The following is a 19,940-nucleotide window of genomic DNA, read 5'->3' on the forward strand; positions in this document are numbered from 1 at the left end:
GGTGGTGAAATACATATCAAATTGAAGCTTATTATGTCTAGTTTCACATGAAACAAATGAAACAAGTAAAGGAAGTATATGTTAGAAGATATTTTAATTTTAGTGAAACAGAGTCATAGCAGTTTCTGAATCCCCTGTTCCTACTTTAGAAATTCACCATAAACTGTAAAGATATAATTAGGTGGTGTATTTTATATCCTCAGAATCCTTATTGAGTCTAGTTTTAGTATAAACAAACCTCATAGTCATATGAATTTTGTACAGAGAGAAATATGGTTCGTAGTAAACAGAGGTCAGACCAGTCGAGTCTTGAAACAGGGGTAACTTTAACTAATAAACTGTACTAATTGGCCCAACCAAAAATTCTAGAAAAAAATTAGTAGATAGTTTTATGAGTCTAGATTCATTGAAAATTTACGGATCTTAATTTCGAGTTTCGTAACTCGAGATATGATTTTTCTTGTGACTGTGACGCAAGTAGCTTAAAAGCTGTAAATGTAGAAACAAATAATTCAAAGTTCTAAAAATGTTAAACTAAGCTTAGTAACACCTCATACTCGACTCCGGCGACGGTCTCGGGTGTGGGGGCGTTACATTTAGTGGTATCAGAGCAGGTTTAGTCGGTTCTCGGACTACGTGTTGTATGTACGGATTTTGCTATACATGCCATATGTATGAAGTTAAGGTGCGAATTTTAGTTCGGGTGATAGGGATAATTCGGTTGAAATGTTGAGTATGGGAGTTGTCATTTTAGGTTAAGATTTAAAAGAATGGTTAATAGGCACTAAAAGGTTAAATGTATGAAATTTGATGTATAATAACTTATAGGTAATTACATAAGTAAGGTTAAATTTAATTTGGTATATTCGGCCATATAGGTGTATATGTTTGTGATAATATTTTTTGTTAACTCTCGATAATCGATTGAAGGAGTAATATTGGCTTATAAGGTTGAGTTGATTCATGATGTTGTATACTAGAATTAAAAATACTCGAGACTAGGTTACCATAATAGTGATAATACATTCGGCCTTGAAGCATTAATCGAATATTGGTTAAGGTTTTGATATTTTGAACAAGGATAGTTGTGAAATGGAGTGAAAATCGTTGAATTATACACATAAGTATCTAGCAAGAAAATTAAACTACTAAATGTGTTTATTCTAGATCAAGACATCAAAGGGGGAGAATCAAACAAAGGCAAAGCAAAAATAATCGAGTAGTCGATTGGGAATCATTTCATCCAATATAAGGTAAGTCCTTAAGCACTCCTGTGAGGTTGATTAGTTTGTATATAAATAATATTAGTGAATCATAAAAGGGATTCCTTTCGTTAGGAGTTCTCTTGGAATAATTTTCCTATTCATTAATATGACCATATGTGCTATTTAAATTAAGTAAATTTCCTTATCAAAATGAGTTAACATGTGGCACTATGTGTGCGGAATTAAGTAGCACTATGTGTGCCGATTTGGGTGTTGAAGTATAAGAGAAAATCCAATGCACTGAGTGTGCGGTGTGCTATGGCACTATGTGTGCGAGTGTGACGAGCACTATGTGTGCAAATTCGATTAATAATATAAAATGAGCGTGAAAGAATGAAGTGGTAGAACTAGTAACTAAAGTATCGAACTTGAGGCATGTACTGAGTAGGTACAAATTTATCTAGTGCATCAAAATTCCATGCTTTGAGGGATCGGGTCTAAATCAATTGGGTTGTTTTGGTGTTTGATTTGATTGTAGGACTTGGCATGAGATTGAATCGAAATTCTAAGAAATGATAGCGTAGCTCCGGTATAGTTGGAGTAACTGATTTTTTTGCATTATTTGCTTCTCTTATGATCTCTTATAATTATACGGTATGTAATGCTTATGACTTACTGAGTTATATACTCATTGGTGTGTTTATTTGTCACTTATTTAGGTTCCTTAGATCCATTTTTGTGTGCTCGGGATCACCGTCGAAGTCATCGCACTAGCTTGCAACTTTTTGGTATCTTCTTCTTAGTTGGTCTAAGAGAACATTTCGGCATGTATAGGCTATTATGTTTTGTTTGAACTTTGGTATGTATACTTTTAGCCATGCGAAAATGGCGTAAATGTTAAGTTGAATTGGGTCTTATGATACTTAGTTATAAGTAATAGTTAAAGTCTATTTAATTATTATGCCGTTTGTCATGGCTAATCATTTCCGGTGTTACACTCATGATATGGTTATTGAGTAGTAAGGAAATGCTTGGCAATGATTAGCCTTGGGTATGGCTAGTCATGATCATACTTGGTGATATGCATGCTAAATTACTCTAATAGAAAAAAAAATTTTACTCTAATAATAGAGGCAGACAGCAGTAGTGTTGTGAAATTGAAAAATCACTACAAATAGTAGAAATGGAATTAAATAATGGATAAATTATGGAATCGAATCTCGATGAGTCTATTTTTACATAGAAGAAGTAAAACAAGTATATGAGCTATACTGTATGAGATATTTAAAATCTTGTGAAACAGGACCAAAACAATTTCTGGATCCCCTGTCCTGAATTGAGAAATTCACCATAAATTCTAAAAAGATAATTAGAAGTCATACTTTATCTGTACAGATTCCATATTGAGTCTACTTTTATTACGGACAAACGGAATAGTCATTGAATCTCTGTACAGAGAGATATCTGGTTCGTAATACACAGAGGTCAGAGTAGTCGAGCCCTGAAATAGGGGAGACTTTAACTAATAAACTGTACTAATTGGCTTGACCAAAAATTCTATAAAAAAAATTTGTACATGGAAACATGAGTCTAGTTTTAGGAAAAATTTACAAAACTGGTTTTCGAGTTTTGTAACTCGAGATATGATTTTTAAGGTGGCAGTGACGCAGTTAGCCAGCTTGTCTGGAAATGGTAAAATGAACTGTATAAATAAATGAGTTAAGTTCGTTCACACTTCGTGTCCGATTCCGGAAACGGTCTCGGGTACGGGGTGTTACAAAAATGCAGTTTTTACATCTAACTGCTCAAGCTCTAAATCATGCATGGTCACAATACCAAGCAAAGCTCGAATCGAACTATGCTTAACAACTGGGGAGAACACACCTGTGAAGTCCACTCTTGGCATTTGACTATAACCCTTTGCAACAAGCCTTGCCTTATATCTAGGTTCTTCAACTCCTGGAGTCCCTTCTTTCTTTTTAAACACCCATTTACAATGAACAATCTTCTTACCTTTAGAAAGTTTCACAAGATCCCATGTTTTATTTTTGTGGAGTGATTCCATCTCCTTTTGCATAGCAAACATCCATTTTTCCGAGTCTTCACAACTAACCACCTCAGAATAATTAGATGGCTCTTGATTTGCATCTATATCTTCAGCCACAATTAAAGCATAAGCAACTAGATCAGCCTCAGCATACTTTTTTGGAGGTTTAATTTCTCTTTTAGTTCTGTTTTTGGCAATAGAGTATTACGGTAAAGAAGCAACTCTATTCTTAATTTTTGTACTAGCTTGAGGAGTCGACTCTGTATTAATCTAATGCTCCACCTGCTTTTGATTTTCTTTATTGGAAGAGTCTTTAAGAGATAAGTTAGGTAGCATAGCAGTTTCATCAAAAACAACATCTCTGCTAATCACAACTTTTCTATTTTCAGGACACCATAACTTATACCCTTTTACACTGGCTTTATAACCAAGAAAAACGCATTTAATGGATCTCGGTTCCAATTTTCCATTATCAAAATGAGCATACGCAGGACACCCAAAAATCTTTAAATCAAAATAATTAGCAGGATTACCAGACCATACCTCTTGTAGAGTCTTTTTCTCAATGGCAACGGATAGAGATCGATTGATCAAAAAACATGCAGTAGAGGCTGCTTCTGCCCAAAACGACTTTGGTAAGTTGGCATTTGAAAACATACATCGAACCTTCTCCATGATTGTTCTGTTCATTCGTTCTACAATGCCATTTTACTGTGGAGTATGTCGAACTGTCAAGTGTCTAACAATCCCTTCTGACTTGCACAATCTATTAAACTCATCAGAACAGAACTCTAAGCCATTGTTTGTGCGGAGGTATTTTATTTATTTTCCTGTCTGTTTTTCAATCATAATTTTCCAAGACTTAAATGCGGAAAACACATCACTTTTCTACTTCAAGAAGAACGCCCAAACTTTTCTGGAAAAAATATCAATAAAGGTTAGCATATAATTAGCTCTACCTTTGGAAAGCACTCTGGATGGCCTCCACAATCAGAATGAATATACTCCAACGTTCCCTTTGTGTTATGGATTCCTCTGGTGAATCGAACTCTCTTTTTCTTCCCAAAAACACAGTGCTCACAGAATTTAGTTTGCAAATTCTTTGCCCATCAAGAAGTCCTCTTTTGCTCAATTTTAGCATGCCATTCTCACTCATATGCCCTAAGCACATATGCCAAAGTTTAGTAATATCATCATCTGACAAGGAAGAGGAAGCGACAGCTGAATCACCAATAACTGTAGAACCCTACAAAACATATAACTTGGTAGTCTTTCTTCGCCCTTTCATCACAACAAGGGAACCTTTGGAAATCTTTAAAACCCCACTTTCAACTGTGTATCTGTACGCTTTTGAATCAAGAGTACTCAATGAAATTAAATTTCTCTTCAATTCTAGAACATGTCGCACGTCACTAAATGTTCTCACAACTCCATCAAACATATTAAATTTAATTGTTCCAACACCTGCGATTTTACACGAAGCATTATTTCCCATCAAAACAACACCTTCAGACATTGTTTCGTAAGTTGTAAACTAATCCCAATTGGGACTCATGTGGAAGGTGCAGCCTGAATCAAGTATTCACTCCTCGCTTACTTTAGAACCAATGACAGAAGCGACTAGAAGTTCACCATCGGTATAGTCTTCTACAACATCAGCTTCACCAGAATTTTCTGGTTGTTTTCCCTTTTGATTCGCAACCTCCCTTTTAATCTTGTTTTGTAGCTTATAGCACTCAGATTTAATGTGCCCTTTCTTCTTGTAGAAGTTACAAGTTTTACCTCTATTTGAAGACTTTGATCTACCCTTAGATTTACCGCGAGGATTCCGTTCCTGTGTCCTTCCACGATCATTATCAGTATTTTGATCTTGTCTCTCACGAACAATGAGACCCTCTCCCTGAGAGTGGGGTTTAACTACAAGATGCTTCATCTTATCATACGAGGTCAAAGAATCATAAACCTCATCAACTGTAAGAGACTCGCCGCTATATAAAATCGTGTCTCTAAAGGTTGAATAAGACAGGGGCAACGAACAAAGTAGAATCAACCCGAAATCTTCCTTATCATACTGAACCTTCATGGCCTCCAAGTTTGAGAGAATTTCTTTAAACACTGTTAAGTGTTCGTGTATAGACGCACCTTTCTCCAAACGACGAGCATAAAGACGTTGCTTCATATGCAACTTGCTTGTTAGAGTTTCGACATCCATATTTGTTCTAGCCTCTTCCATAATGCAGCGGGGATTTTCTCTTTCATCACATCTTGCAAAATTTTGATGGAAAAATGTAGATGTAATTGTGTTAATGCTTTTCGATCCTTACACTTCTTCTCTTCATCTGTTAATTTCGAAGGCATCTTATCTATCCCTAGCAGGGCATCTTCCAGATCCATCTGTGTAAGAACTGCTTGCATCTTAATTTGCCACAATGCAAATCTGATGTTGCGATCCAACAGCGGAATTTCATACTTCAAAGATGCCATTACCGTGATCGAGTTGAACAACCCGGAAGCTCGAATACCAATTTGTAAAAAATAAAATAAAATAAAATAAAGAACACGCAAAGATTTTTACGTGGAAACCCTTTCGGGAAAACAATCACGGGCAGAGGAGAAGAAAATTGACTATGTTGAATTCGAATTAATTACAAAAGGAATAGACTATATCTATTTATAGGCTTGTAAACCCATATTCTAGTAAGACTGAAATACCTTATTCTAATCAATATCAAATAGATTGAATTTAATAAGGTTTAAAAACCTTATTCTAAAATAAAATAAAATAAGTGTAATTCTATATAGATTCTTCTTTTATTTTATTTTACCACTCGTATTTATTTAAATAAGGATTCGGGTCACTTAATTCTAATAGTTATAGTAAAATTAAACAAGCATTTTTCTTTTATTTCTTCACCATCGAATGTCAAAATAAAAGAGAAAGAAAAAGGTTTTCTCATGTTCGGTCATTGTTAAGCGCAATCAAGGTATGTAACTAGCTCGATTTTTGATAATTTTTACGTTTTTGATATCGTTGCTAAGTTATCAACAAGACCCATGCTTGAATTTTTTATTTTGGTGAATATTTTGAGTTATGCCATTATTGAAAGCTTGTGCTTTTTGTTGTTTGATGATGAAATATGAAAGATGTGTTTTAGATTAACATGTTTTGTATTGGAGTTTTTGATGATTTTGAGTAATTAGGACTAAATTGCAAAAATAATAATTTGAAGGACTAAAATGTAAAATAAATGAAATATATGGATTTTTTTAAGAGTGGGTAAAATTCGGCTCAACACGGGTATGTTGAAATTTTGTGTATTTTGTGTTTTGTGCAATAGGGACTAAATTGTAAAAAGTGTAAATGTCAGAGGTAAAATGGTAATTTACCCATTTATGTGTTTTTGGACTAAATTGAATGAAATTATATTGAATTATTTTATTTTGAATAGATTTAGATCACAAACCAAAGAAGTCAAATTTGGATCGGAGGAAAACTAAAATCATTGATTAATCGTCTCGTTCTGATTACCGTTGTCCGAGGTAAGTTTATAAGCAAATAAACATAGTTATTTTTTTTAATAAAAATAAGTTACATGTACTGAATTGATATATTGGAGAATGTATAAATGATAGCCAAATATGTGTACACTTGGGAACTATGTTTACGATTCGATTCGACCAAGATTCGACGTCCTAAAAGCCCCGTACGAACCTTAAGAATAGCTAGGATATGTCATGACATAGGATTTCCAATATGTGTTCTCATGTAAGACCACGTCTGGGACGTTGGCATCGATATGTGATTTCGAGTAAGACCATGTCTGGGACATCGGCATCGTAATTGTGATTCGTGTAAGACCCTGTCTAGGACAGTGGCATCAACATGTGATTACATGTAAGACCAGGTCTGGGACGTTGGCATTGTACGATATGTGTTATAATCTGCGTATCCTTTTTAATTCCGAATGGTTCAACGGGCAAGGATAAGTTACGAATGAATGTGGAAACAAGTTAAAGTGAACACGTATGTGACAATTTATTACCTTTTCGGAAATAAGGTAAGTTGATTATTTGATATGTGATACAAGTTATAAATGATGTTAATGGTAGTGATTGTGTATATGAAAATCTATATGTGGATTAATGTATAAGTATGTAATATTAATGTTTGATTTTTAAGCTTACATGTGGCCTAATGTTACATGAGGAATAAATTGAAATGTGAAATTCATATTGATATTAAAGGATTTATGTGCATTCGATTAGTAAGTATTTGAAATGTGAACCTTGAACGTGTTTAATGGGAAGTATATATATTCGGCACAATAAGGTCTATGTGATATTAAACATGTTAATGAATCAATGTGTATTTGGAAATGTTATAATTTATGTATAGATAAATGTTTGGTAATTAAATTTCATAAATATGGCTTGGTTATGCCTTAATAAATTATCAATTCCATTGAGATAATATTTGAATTAAGAATTGAGCTATGAATGAAGTGAATGAAACCATATGTTTAAGTATATGATTGGTCATATCCGGTTTAATGATATATATATATATATATGTATGATATGGAAATGTGAATTTCATACTTATGCCAAAGTTTATATGTGCATTTGTCTATATGGTAATTGAATGTGAATTATGACTAAGGAAATGTGAATTGTATAAATGTATTAAGATAGTATGTATTCGGTCAAGTGAAATTTTTATTGATATTGAGTATGAAAGATGATTTTGGATAAAGAACGAATGCATGTTTGGACAAAACTTAATTCATGTTTAGTTATATGTGGATATTTGAATTTACGAGTATGGTATGGTTATGTCTTATTAAATTATTATTTTTATTGAGTTAATATTTGCTTATGACTTACTAAGCTAAGATAGCTTACTCTGTGTGTGCATTTTTACTTTTATTTATAGATTTTGGAGACTAGTTGCAGGCTCGGGCATCGTCAGCGAAGTCTATCACACTATCGATTGCTTTCGGTATTTTTAAAAGTTGAATTAGAAACCTATGGCATGTATAGGCTATACTACTTTTTGAATATGGTTGAAGTTGTATATGTATGTATAAGCCATGCGAAAATGGCTTGTCCATTTTGTTAATCTTGGAATTTATGCTTTGGCTTGATGATTATGTTTGGTTGTGGTTTTGGTTGATTTGGTTTTGGTATATATAAGTATGGTTATGTTTGATATTTTACTCATGAGTTTATTGATTCAAATATGTCTTGTATTTGGTTTTATTGAGAAATGGGATTTTGTGCATATATGGCTAAAACTTTGGTTTTATAATGATAGGTATAAAATTTGATTCATAGTATACTTTCATTGAATAGCCGAATATAAAATGACTTAATATGGTCTTGTGATTTGGAAAAAGTATAATTCCTATATGTATTTTAAAGCATATGGATTTAACTTGTTTATATTCAACAATTGTATTTGGGTTTTGACCATTTGAATAGTAAATTTGGATGATTTGTTGTGTGTTTTCAAATTGTGTTAGTTTATTAATAATTATTGCAGTAAGAGATATATGTTTATGACATGACATTTATATATAATGGATGTGTTAGCTTATTAAAATTCTTTCATTAAATAAAGAAATGGATAAGAATTATGTTGGTAAAGTAATCATGATTTGGTATTTATATATATATATTTACATCTAAGTATATAAAGTGATAGGTTGATTTATATATAATTGTATGTGCTTAGTTGAATTTGTATTTGTTGAATTGGTCTTGAATATGAAGTTTGTTACATTGCAAATACCTAGTTGTATTGTTCTTAATGTGATATGAAAATTTTGGATAATGTTTAGAATTAATTCTATGTAAGAATATGATTTTCCAAGAGATTAATTTAGTTTTATTTATATTAATAATTATTGTTTAAGAGTTTCAATAAAATTATGCATATGATTAATCGGAAGTTATGTTTCATCTGGTAATACCTCGTAACTCCTTTCCGGCGACAGATATGGGTTAGGGGTGTTACATTTTATTGGTATCAGAGCTATGGTTTAGTTGGTTCTAGGACTACCATAGCGTATGTGAGTCTAGCTATACATGCCATATTTAACCTGCGATAGTGTGAGATCTCGTGACTCTGACGGAAAAATTGTTTTGATGAGACAGATATGTCTTCCAACCGAGCTGATTCTAATAGTATAGAATGTGTATTCAAATGTTTGAATGAAAATATATATGTGATTATTTGACACTTGTAAAGGTATGGGTTAAAGTATATGGCATTTTGGTTATTGATAAATGTTATAATTATACGAGTATATGAGTTATGACATTTGAGTTATGATGCTATATGAAAATTTCACTTGTGAATTAGTGATTTGAGTTGGAATATGAATTATGTGTTAAGAACAAAAGTGATTAAAAGCAAATGTTTATTAAATGTTTTGAGAATGTGAAATTAGAAATGAACTGCTATTTGTGAAAGTATGTGTTACATGCATTTATGTGTAAGTTAATTTTGAGGCTTTACTACCTCACCCCCTTATTAGTGAAAGGTTATAATGGAATATGTAAAATTTGAGTGAAATAAACTCATGAGTGTAGAGTTACAGAAGTCTGTGTTCAGAAGATTAATAATGTGGTCAGAAAAGTGAATGAATCAGCAAATGAATGCAATATTAAAAGAGATATTGTTTGAAGACTATTCATATTATGAAAAGTCATTGTTACAAAAGAAGTTAACTTCGATTAAATGATCAATTCAGGTATGTTATCTAAAGAAAGTATCATGTGGAAGCTTTTCTAAAATGATTTATATTAGTGAAGAGATAATGTGAAAATTTTTTATGACAAAATTAGACAGTTGAATAGTGTTTGAATAGCATTGATGACTGAGTGCAGTAGTGATAATCGGGCAGTTATTATGACTTTTTCTGGGCATTCTATGTGTATATTTATCCTCAAAAAGTATATGTGACTGTTTAATTACGAAAGGAATTCTTATCGTATGAGAACATTAGCTAAAGATACTAATAAATGAAAGCATCATTGGTATGTTTAGGTTATGTTCGACATTGTCCTATCTTTCTATGGTATATTATTCCCAGTGTGAATATGTAAGTTGACGGTAAAATCTGTATGATATTAATAATTTATTTCTACTGGCTATTGTTCTGTTGAATATACGTGAAGATTATATTGCTTTTGATATTGTGGATTTCAGTATTTATGAGTGACATTGTTCTTTCTGAACATTTTCTGGGATATCATCAGAATTGATATTATTCTATATAGATTGTGGTCCTCAGATATTCTGTGTAGCTTCAGGCGTTGAAATTTTGCTATCCCGGTTTTCTTATAATTCTATGTGATTATCTACAAGAGATCTCTATTTGTCAAAGATGACTATATCTATTATAATTATAATTTCTATTCTAAATTGTGGAGTACTGCAGTACCGTTATCAGAGTTATAGAAGTGTTTCTGCATTGGTTGTTGTTTAAACCATATTTGATTCTCTTCTGTGTTCAAATGCTTCATTAATAGCTGGGATAATATTTGTTTATAGAGTTGAGATATTGTTCTTATTAAGGCCCAATGATTTTTATTTGATTAAGATGACTTCAGCATAATTCAGAGCTTCAATGATTAATATATGAGACAGCTTTATTACAAACTCTTTTCTAGTTCTCGTGAAAGATTCAACATCAGTAAAAGTGAAAATGATAGAAGATCAAGATCAAATCTATATAATGATATGTCTGAAGTTAACCTTCTAACAAGAAGAAAAGATTTCTTTGAAATGATTAATTCAGTGACTTAGTCTGATTTGAATTAATTGATTGAAAGGATGATTAGGTTATATGTCTTTGAATTTATTCACCGGATTGGAGATAAACTCTAAAAGTATATGTGTGATTTGAGGGATAGTCTAGAAGAAGAATTTGTGTTTCTAAATATTTGATACAAAATTATATCTATCGGGACCATTCTATCTGAGAAATGTTATGGTAAATTAAAGATAATTTGATTGTTGAAGTTTTCTTTTGTACGAAGACAGTATCAACTGAAATGTCAGACCTAATTCAGTCTAAGTTGAATAAAGAGTTTATGATTTTTAGTCATACGTTAATGAACGGTTTGAAGTGTGTTCTAATGAAAGAGTATGCAGAAATATCTTGTGATTCTATATAGTTAAAGCTACATGAAAAGGGTTATGTGACATATTCGATGATTATAAGAATTTAAAATGTTTAATGTCAGAGAAAGATCCGAATTTGGGAATAGTAAAAATGGTCTGAACTTTTAACAGACCTTAAGTTAATATTTGATATTGGAGAGTGAGATCTGAACTTGGCACAGAAAAGATAGTTCAAATTGTCGAAAAATTTTGAGTTTGTAAGTTATAAGGGATTCAACGTAAATAAGTTTCTGATTCAGAATTTCAGATCAATTATTGGTTACTAAGAAGTTCTAAGATTGTACAACGACTGCTACAGGTAATCTCGCAGTGATAATTTGTCTGTTCGTTCAGGACTGTTTCAGCATGAGTTAATATCTGAGCAGTAATGAAATAGAATTTTGATGAACTTTGAATCGGGATTATTCTTATCATTGAAAATGATATAGTGATCAGAATTATTAGTAGCTGCTTGAAGAAATCTCTCTATACATATGGATTTTCTCCTTTGATAAAACAGTTGAGTGATCTGTTCCTGTGTTGATAAGTCTGTAACTGGTGCCAGTCATCATTGTTTTGGATTGAGATTGAAACTCATATTGTGATTCAGAAAGAAATTACAGTAATCTGTGAGTATGAGATTGAATTTAAATTAGGAAACGCAATTCAAATTCTCGAAATATTTATTCGACATTGTGTTTAAGAGTTTGAAAGCAATAAAGAAAGACTATTGTATGGTTGCAATTTGATAGGTCGTAATTTATACATATTTTATCCCATGCTTAAGCACATTTTTGGATGAATTATTATTAGATTTATGGAATTTGATGCTCCTAATCCTTTAATTTCATATTTTATACTTAGGTGAGCACAAGAGAGTAAAAAGAGCGAGAAATGGGCCAAAAACGGAGAAAATGGGCCAATGTGGGAAATCAACACAGCTTAGACTTCCTCACACGGGTAGACCACACGCCCATGTCTATTTAGCAGACTCTAACATGGCCTAAGCCACCCCACACGGGCGTGTCCCTGTCGAGCTCAACTCTAGTTCTACTCGGAAAAGGCCACTTTTGAGCATTTTAAAGCATTCTAAAGTCTATATAAACACCTGGGGAGGCATCTAAAGGAGATATGTGGAGTAGGAGGCAAGGAATTACTCGAAGAAAGCCGATTGATCCATCTCAAAAGCCGGATTCTCCTTCAAGACTGAAGATCTCCCTTTAATTTCCTTCAGGGGTTTTTGGGTTTTCTTTATGTTTTGTTATCATTATTCTTCTGAGATGTTTTCTTTTACACATATGAACTAAATCCCCTAAATACCTAAGGGGGATGAAACCTAAGACTGATCTTGTTATTATTTTCTGAATTATATGATAAATACTTGATTTGTTCTTAATTATGTGTTCTTAATTCCTGCTTTAATATTCCAGGATATTGATTCAAGGATTGATGTGCTTATTCAGAGGAGAAAAAGTCTCTATCTAAGATATATCTAGCATAATTAAGTGGAGTTGATTGCATCCCTAGACATAAGGCGACATAAATCTGTCGGATTAGGGTCAAACCTAATAAGGGACTCTATAGATCAAGTTAATGCAACATTAAGGGTTTTAATTAGAAAGAGATTTCAATTAATCAACCTAGGGTTAGACGTTGTTAGTCTCGAGAGAGATAATAATATAAATTAGGGATTTCTACGGATCGAGTCAACTGAATAAATCGTCTAGTTCAAAGTCAAATAACAAGTGAAGTCTAGGTGGATTCTTCCTTGGGTATTGTCTAAATCAATCAGTTTTCCCAAAAGTATTTCCCCAATTTATTTTATGTTCATTCTTAGTTTAGTTAATTAGTTTAGATAAAGCAAATCCCCTTATTTTTAGGCTAGATAATAAAAAGAAGGTTAATACTAGTACTTTTAGTTCCTGTGGGTTCGACATTCCGGTCTTGCTATAAGCTATACTATTGTTCGATAGGCGGGCTTCCCTTTATCGTGATAATAGTTAGTTTTCAAGTATGATCAATCATAAATATAAAACTTATCACCCACATCAAGTTTTTGGCGCCGTTGCCGGGGAACTAAGATATTAGGAACACTTAATTTTTATTACTTTAGCCATTTATATTTATTGCAATTTAAATTTATTTTTTTCTTAAATTATTAAAATTTTCTTTTATTTGCTTCTGCCAGGTTTTTATAGTTTATGACTAGAAGAAACCCGTCAGGACCTCTACTTTTTTATAGTGAGATCAAAAGCACAGCTTGCAGAAACTGAAGAGAAATAAGGCGAAGCCTACGAAACATAGAGGAAGGGCAAGAGGACGATAGTCAAACTAGAACCGAGGGGATGGCTGAAAATCAGAATAATCAGCTACCTCCTGTGGTTGCCGTAGATCCAATAAATCAGAATCATGGTCCTCGTACTATGTATGATTATGCTAAACCTAGTTTAACAAGAGCTGAATCGAGTATAGTTAGACCTGCTATTGCTGCAAATAATTTTGAACTGAAACCTAACACGATTCAAATGATCCAACAGTTTGTTCAGTTTAATGGTTTGCAGGACAAGGATCCAAACACTCATTTGGCAAATTTTCTAGAGTTCTGCGACACTTTTAAGATCAATGGCATTTCTAACGATGCTATACGCCTTCGGTTGTTTCCATTCTCATTGATGAACAAAGCTAAACAATGGTTGAACTCGTTACCACGAGGGTCACTCACAACTTGGGAACAAATGACCGAAAAATTTTTACTAAAATATTTTTCGTCGGCTAAAACAACTAAACTAAGGAATGATATCTCTTATTTTGTGCAGATGGATCTAGAAACCCTGTATGATGCATGGGAGATGATACGACCACACCTCCCGAGTTGCCAGCTGCCAATGTAGATCCTCTCGAGTTGCCCGTAGGATGGATTACCCGAGCTCGAGCAAAGAGATTCAAAGATGCAACAACAGCCTTAGTTGATAGAGTTTTGGGTGAAACCGTTGTTGGACTTATCGAAAGCTCTTGGATCAGCAAGCCGAGCGACCTATGCATTCTCCTTCAAGCTCAAATCAGCTCAAATTAGCTTAAGAGCCTGTTTTATGCTCATTTTATTTTTTTCGTTTAATTTGCTGGAATAAAATCATTTAATTTACTGTTAGTTAAATTAGTTAATTAGGTCTTAATAATTAATTTGTCATAATCTGGACTTTATAAATAGGTATTATGGTGTCTTCAACTAGCTTAATTTATTAGCTAATTAATTTGTCAAGTTTAAGACCGGTTTTAAATGAGCTGCTTATTAAATTTGCCCAGCCGATTTTTGCTATTAAACTTGTCTAAGTTCTAGCCGATTTAATACATGTTTTAACCTTGCATAATTAATTTGTCTTAGCTACTACAAGTTTTAAATGTGTCTTGAGCAGCCGAAAATTAATGTGTCTAAATTAATTAATGTGCTGAATTAATTTGTGTGTGTAGGTGCAATGCATGAGACGACATTTAATCAAATTTAAGCTGCTGAATTGGTTTTCCCAAAAGCCATGATGGTTCGGTCAATGCAACATTCACCATCAGCTGATGGTTACTCTCCCCAACGTGGCTACTCAATTTTCGAAGCTGGCATTCAAGATTTTCACACCAAAAACCATGCGTTCACATTGAGGGGCTGTCCATTGATGTGCTTTCACATTTTATGGCCGGCCAACTACTCAAGAAGCTCATTTAAATGCTAAGACCATTCAACTCTTCCAAGCATTAGCTTAATTAAGCTCCCAAGTTCCAATGCCGAATTTAATTGTGCATTTCAGCTCCCAAAATGTGCTATTAATTCCAGCTGAACAAATGCTTCTAGAATGCCGCCCAATGAGTTCTCCAAAGCCAAGAAGCTTCAAGGAAACTTCCTAAATAAAGCTGGAATTTTCTAGCTTAATTAGGAAGAAAACAAAAGGTTAATTAGCTACCTAAAATGGCTATTCGGCTAGCCTTGGCAACAGCTATAAATAGTTTGTTTATTTCTTGTAAAAGGACTTTTTGCCAAATTTGATAGCCGAACTTTTGTTCTTGTGAGAATTTTCTTTTCTAAGTCTCATTTAAGATTTTTCGTTAGCTTATCTACCTAGTAGTTGCGTCAACCTATTTCTTTTACGAAACCGAACTTATTACTAGTTTTAGTGTGGTGTTCAAAACACTTTATACCTAGGTTCCTATCTACCTAGATAGTGGGTCGAGGTCCATTTTGTTTCAACCATCCCTTCTTAAGAACTAATAAGTCTCAGGTCGATATTTGCTAATATCGGTTCAACTTGTTCTTAGGACCAACCTTACCTTATTTCGTCCATTTCCCAAATATTCCAATTAAACCATATTTCGTTCCTATTCCGAACCAAAACCAAATTTCCAATATCCTAACTCCTTTTCTTTCTTAACTTAAGATTAATTAACCGTCTTTGAACCCAAACTTAAACAACCAAATTATCTTCAATCTAAATTATCTATTTCCTTCTATTTCCGACGACACTTTCTTGTAGATGATCAGGCATCTATCATACGACTCAATTCAAGTCGAGGCGAGCTCGTATCATTTGGTATCAGAGCTACCTAAAATGAGAAGTTCAGACGTTAGGAGCATCCTCGGAGTAGGTTCGTAAAAAAAAGAGTAAAAAAAGAAAAAAATTTACTTCGTGAAATTCAAGTATTATATTGTAATTATCATTTTAGATAGTTTATAAATATATTTATATATATGCAAAAAAAAATTACAATGTGAAATTCAAGTATTATTTTGTAATTATCATTTTAGTAGTTATTAAAAAAAGTATATAAAAAAATTCAAAAAAATAAAAAAATTTAAAAAAAAGAGAGGTGTTTTATGCAATTCGATTGTTATTTGAACGTCAAGCCTTGATTTGATATAGTTCACGATCCACCTTCTTTTCTAATCTCCCTAATCATATACACGCCACACTTTTAACCCAATTCCCTGTTCTTTCAGCCCACCCTAAACCTATACGCATATCCATTGTTTACCCTTTTGAAACCGACTCCCAAACTAGAAGATCAAGCCTAGTAAATCTTTTACGAGGTTATAAGAGAAGAAAGAAGTGAGAAAAGGCACGAGTGAGTGAGCACATTCGAGGGGAGGTAAAAGCCAAACAAGCGTAAACATGAGTGTGAGTGCCATCATTCTTTCTTTCCGAGAGATCTTGTGAGGTTTGTCATGAGGTTACAACATGTCGTGAAGTCTGGAACGTAACATGAATGAAGGACTACCAAGACAACCTTTAAGGAATGTGACTCCCGGAGGCGGAGGAGTCCCTGATTTAGGCCAGCAAGCCCTTCTAAGGGAAATCCAACGTATGTTCTGCAATGAACTCGAATCCATAAACGAGAGACTAGACCGAGTCGAAGAGAGGGGGCGACGAGAAAGAACGCCTCAAGGCCCTAGACGTGAAAGAGGTCGAGCAAGGCCGTTCGAAGATGAGATGTATGACCCAAGTGATTTAGAAAGCGACCAAGGTTCAATCAAAGTGAGCGATGCCGAGGTCAGCGGAATCGGGGTCAAAGGGATCGAGGCCGAGTTGATGACGATTTGAAGAACATTAAGCTCTCCATACCACCCTTCCAAGGCAAGTCTGATCCGGAGGCATACTTGGAGTGGGAAAAGAAAATAGAATTGGTGTTCGACTGCCATAACTACTTGGAGGCCAAGAAAGTCAAGTTGGTGGCAATCGAATTCTCCGACTATGCCATGGTGTGGTGGGACCAATTGACAACAAGTCGAAGACGAAACGGAGAGAGACCAATCTCAACATGGCAAGAGATGAAGGTGGTGATGAGAAAGAGATTTATCCCGTCTTATTACCATCGGGAATTATACCAAAAGTTGCAAAACCTTACGCAAGGACACCGAAGCGTGGAGGATTATTTGAAAGAGATAGAAGTAACAATGATTCGTGTGAATGTGGAAGAGGATCGCGAGGCAACCATGGCTAGGTTCTTAGCTGAGCTGAATCGAGAGATTGCTAACGTGGTGGAGCTCCAGCACTATATCGAGGTGACCGGCATGGTTCATGCTGTAATCAAAGTAGAAAAACAACTCAAGAAGAAAAGCTCCGTTCGGACCTATGTCAACCCCGCAAACAACTCAAAGTGGGGACAGGGTACGAGCAAAAAAGACTTCCTTAATTGCTCAGAGGAACAAAACAATCCTGAAAAGTTTAACAAACCCGTTGGTGAATCAAGCAAAGGCAAAGAAGTTGCCAATCCAAATCACTCGAGGGACATCAAGTGCTTTAAGTGCTTGGGGCGAGGGCACATCGCTAGTCAATGCCCTAACCGAAGAACAATGGTGATGAGTGCCAGCGGCGAAATTGAGTTGGAAGATGAGAAAGAAGAGGAATTCGACACCCCTGTCAGTGATGAAGAAGGCGATTTTGACTATGCCGTTGAAGGTGAAATCTTTGTAATCAAATGTAGCCTAAGTTTACAAAGCGCGGAGAATGAACAACAACGCAAGAATATCTTCCATACGCGCTGTCTTGTACAAGGCAAGGTGTGTAGCCTTATTATGGATGGCGGGAGTTGTACCAACGTCGCTAGTACGTTAATGGTGGAGAAACTTGGCTTAACCACAACGAAACACCCTTGTCCGTATAAGCTTCAATGGCTTAATGATGGTGGAGAGTTAAAGGTGACAAAACAAGTATTGGTGCTATTTTCCATCGGAAAATACAACGATGAAGTTCTCTACGACGTGGTTCCCATGCATGCCGAGCACCTTTTGTTAGGCCGTCCATGGAAATTTGATCGAAAAGTGGTACATGATGGCTACACCAACCGATACACCTTCAAGCATTTAGGCAAGAACATCACTTTAGTGTATTTGACACCGAGACAAGTATACGAAGATCAAGTGAAGTTGCGTGATTCAATTGAAAAATTTAAAGAGAATGAAAAGAAAAAAAAGAGTGAAAAGGTGTGAGAAAAAGTGAGTGAAAAGAAACGAGGGAAACAAGTTGTTAAAATGAGAGAAAAGAATAAAGATCAAGAAAAACAAAAGAGTGAAGAAAAAACGAGTGCAAAAATAAGTGTTTACGCAAAAGGGAGTGACATTCGAAAATCCTTTATGTTGAGGCAGCCTATACTTGTACTCATGTACAAGGAATCATATTTGAATACTAATGAATTAGATGATGCTTTACCTTCTTCTGTTGTCTCTCTTTTGCAGGAATTCGAAGATGTATTTCCCGATGAAGTTCCGCGTGGCTTACCACCTATTCGAGGAATAGAACATCAAATTGACTTCATTCCCGGTGCATCTATACAAAATCGACCGGCTTATTGTAGCAATCCCGAGGAGACCAAGGAGCTGCAAAAATAAGTGAACAAAATTGAAAAGGGATTCATTCGCGAGAGCCTTAGTCCATGCGCTGTTCCGGTTTTGTTGGTGCCAAAAAAGGATGGGACTTGGAGCATGTGCGTTGACTGTCGCGCCATGAACAAAATCACGATTAAGTATCGTCATCCAATACCGCGCCTAGATGATATGCTCGATGAACTAAGTAGAGCTCAATTGTTCTCCAAAATCGACCTCAAAAGCGGTTACCATCAAATATGAATACGTGAGGGAGATGAGTGGAAAATAGCGTTTAAAACCAAACACGGTTTGTACGATTGGTTGCTAATGCCATTCGGCCTTACTAACGCTCCTAGTACCTTTATGCGTTTAATGAACCATGTTCTTCGTGCTTACATTGGTAAATTTTGCGTGGTTTACTTTGATGACATTCTTGTTTATAGTAGGTATTTAGATGATCATTTGAGGCATTTACGAGCTGTTCTTGATGTATTGCGAAAGGAAACTTCATATGCCAATCTTAAGAAATGCACATTTTGTTTTAACAAATTCGTTTTCTTAGGGTTTGTTGTCAACTTGCAAGGACTCGAAGTCGATCAAGAAAAGGTGAAAGCCATCCGAGAGTGGCCTAGACTGACCAGCATAAGTTAAGTACGAAGTTTCCATGGCTTGGCGAGTTTCTACCATCAGTTTGTCCCAAATTTCAGCACATTGGCCCACCTCTCACTAGCGTGATCAAAAAAAATTCGGCCTTCTTTTGGAGCGAGGAGCAAGAAAAATCCTTTATTTCACTTAAATATCATTTAACTAATGCCCCATTACTCGTATTACCTGATTTTGACAAAACATTTGAAATTGAATGTGATGCCTCAGGTATTGGGATTGGTGCTGTGTTGACCCAAGAAGGGAAGCCCGTGGTGTATTTTAGTGAAAAGCTAAGTGGCGCACCATTGAATTATCCCACATATGATAAGGAAATGTACACTTTGATCCGGGCATTAGAAAATGGCAACATTATTTGTGGCCGAAGGAGTTTGTCATCCATTCGGACAATGAACCGCTCAAGCACATCAAAGGCCAGCACAAGCTCAACAAAAGGCACGTAAAATGGGTAGAATTTCTTGAATCCTTCCCTTATGTTGTACGGTATAAAAAAGGTAAGGAAAATATTGT

General features: G+C 34.6%; 1 protein-coding gene across 1 annotated transcript; it reads left to right on the top strand.

The window, feature by feature from the left end:
- Positions 1–16,665: 16,665 nt before the first annotated feature.
- LOC108468386 (uncharacterized) lies at positions 16,666–18,791 on the top strand. The gene is made up of 3 exons (XM_017769273.1): positions 16,666–16,927; positions 17,038–18,386; positions 18,639–18,791. Exons 1-3 carry the CDS (start codon positions 16,666–16,668, stop codon positions 18,789–18,791), a joined length of 1,764 nt encoding a protein of 587 aa, XP_017624762.1.
- The last annotated feature ends 1,149 nt before the right edge of the window (positions 18,792–19,940 follow it).

This window comes from Gossypium arboreum, chromosome 8 (genome assembly GCF_025698485.1).
Source record: "Gossypium arboreum isolate Shixiya-1 chromosome 8, ASM2569848v2, whole genome shotgun sequence".
NCBI classification, from domain to species: domain Eukaryota; kingdom Viridiplantae; phylum Streptophyta; class Magnoliopsida; order Malvales; family Malvaceae; genus Gossypium; species Gossypium arboreum.

Coding starts and splice junctions, on each gene's coding strand:
- LOC108468386 (XM_017769273.1), top strand. CDS start 16,666: ATGAATGAAGGACTACCAAGACAACCTTTAAGGAATGTGACTCCCGGA. Junction 16,928..17,037: donor TGATTTAGAAAGCGACCAAG/GTTCAATCAAAG, acceptor CACCCTTCCAAG/GCAAGTCTGATCCGGAGGCA. Junction 18,387..18,638: donor AGAAAAAAAAGAGTGAAAAG/GTGTGAGAAAAA, acceptor TCTCTTTTGCAG/GAATTCGAAGATGTATTTCC.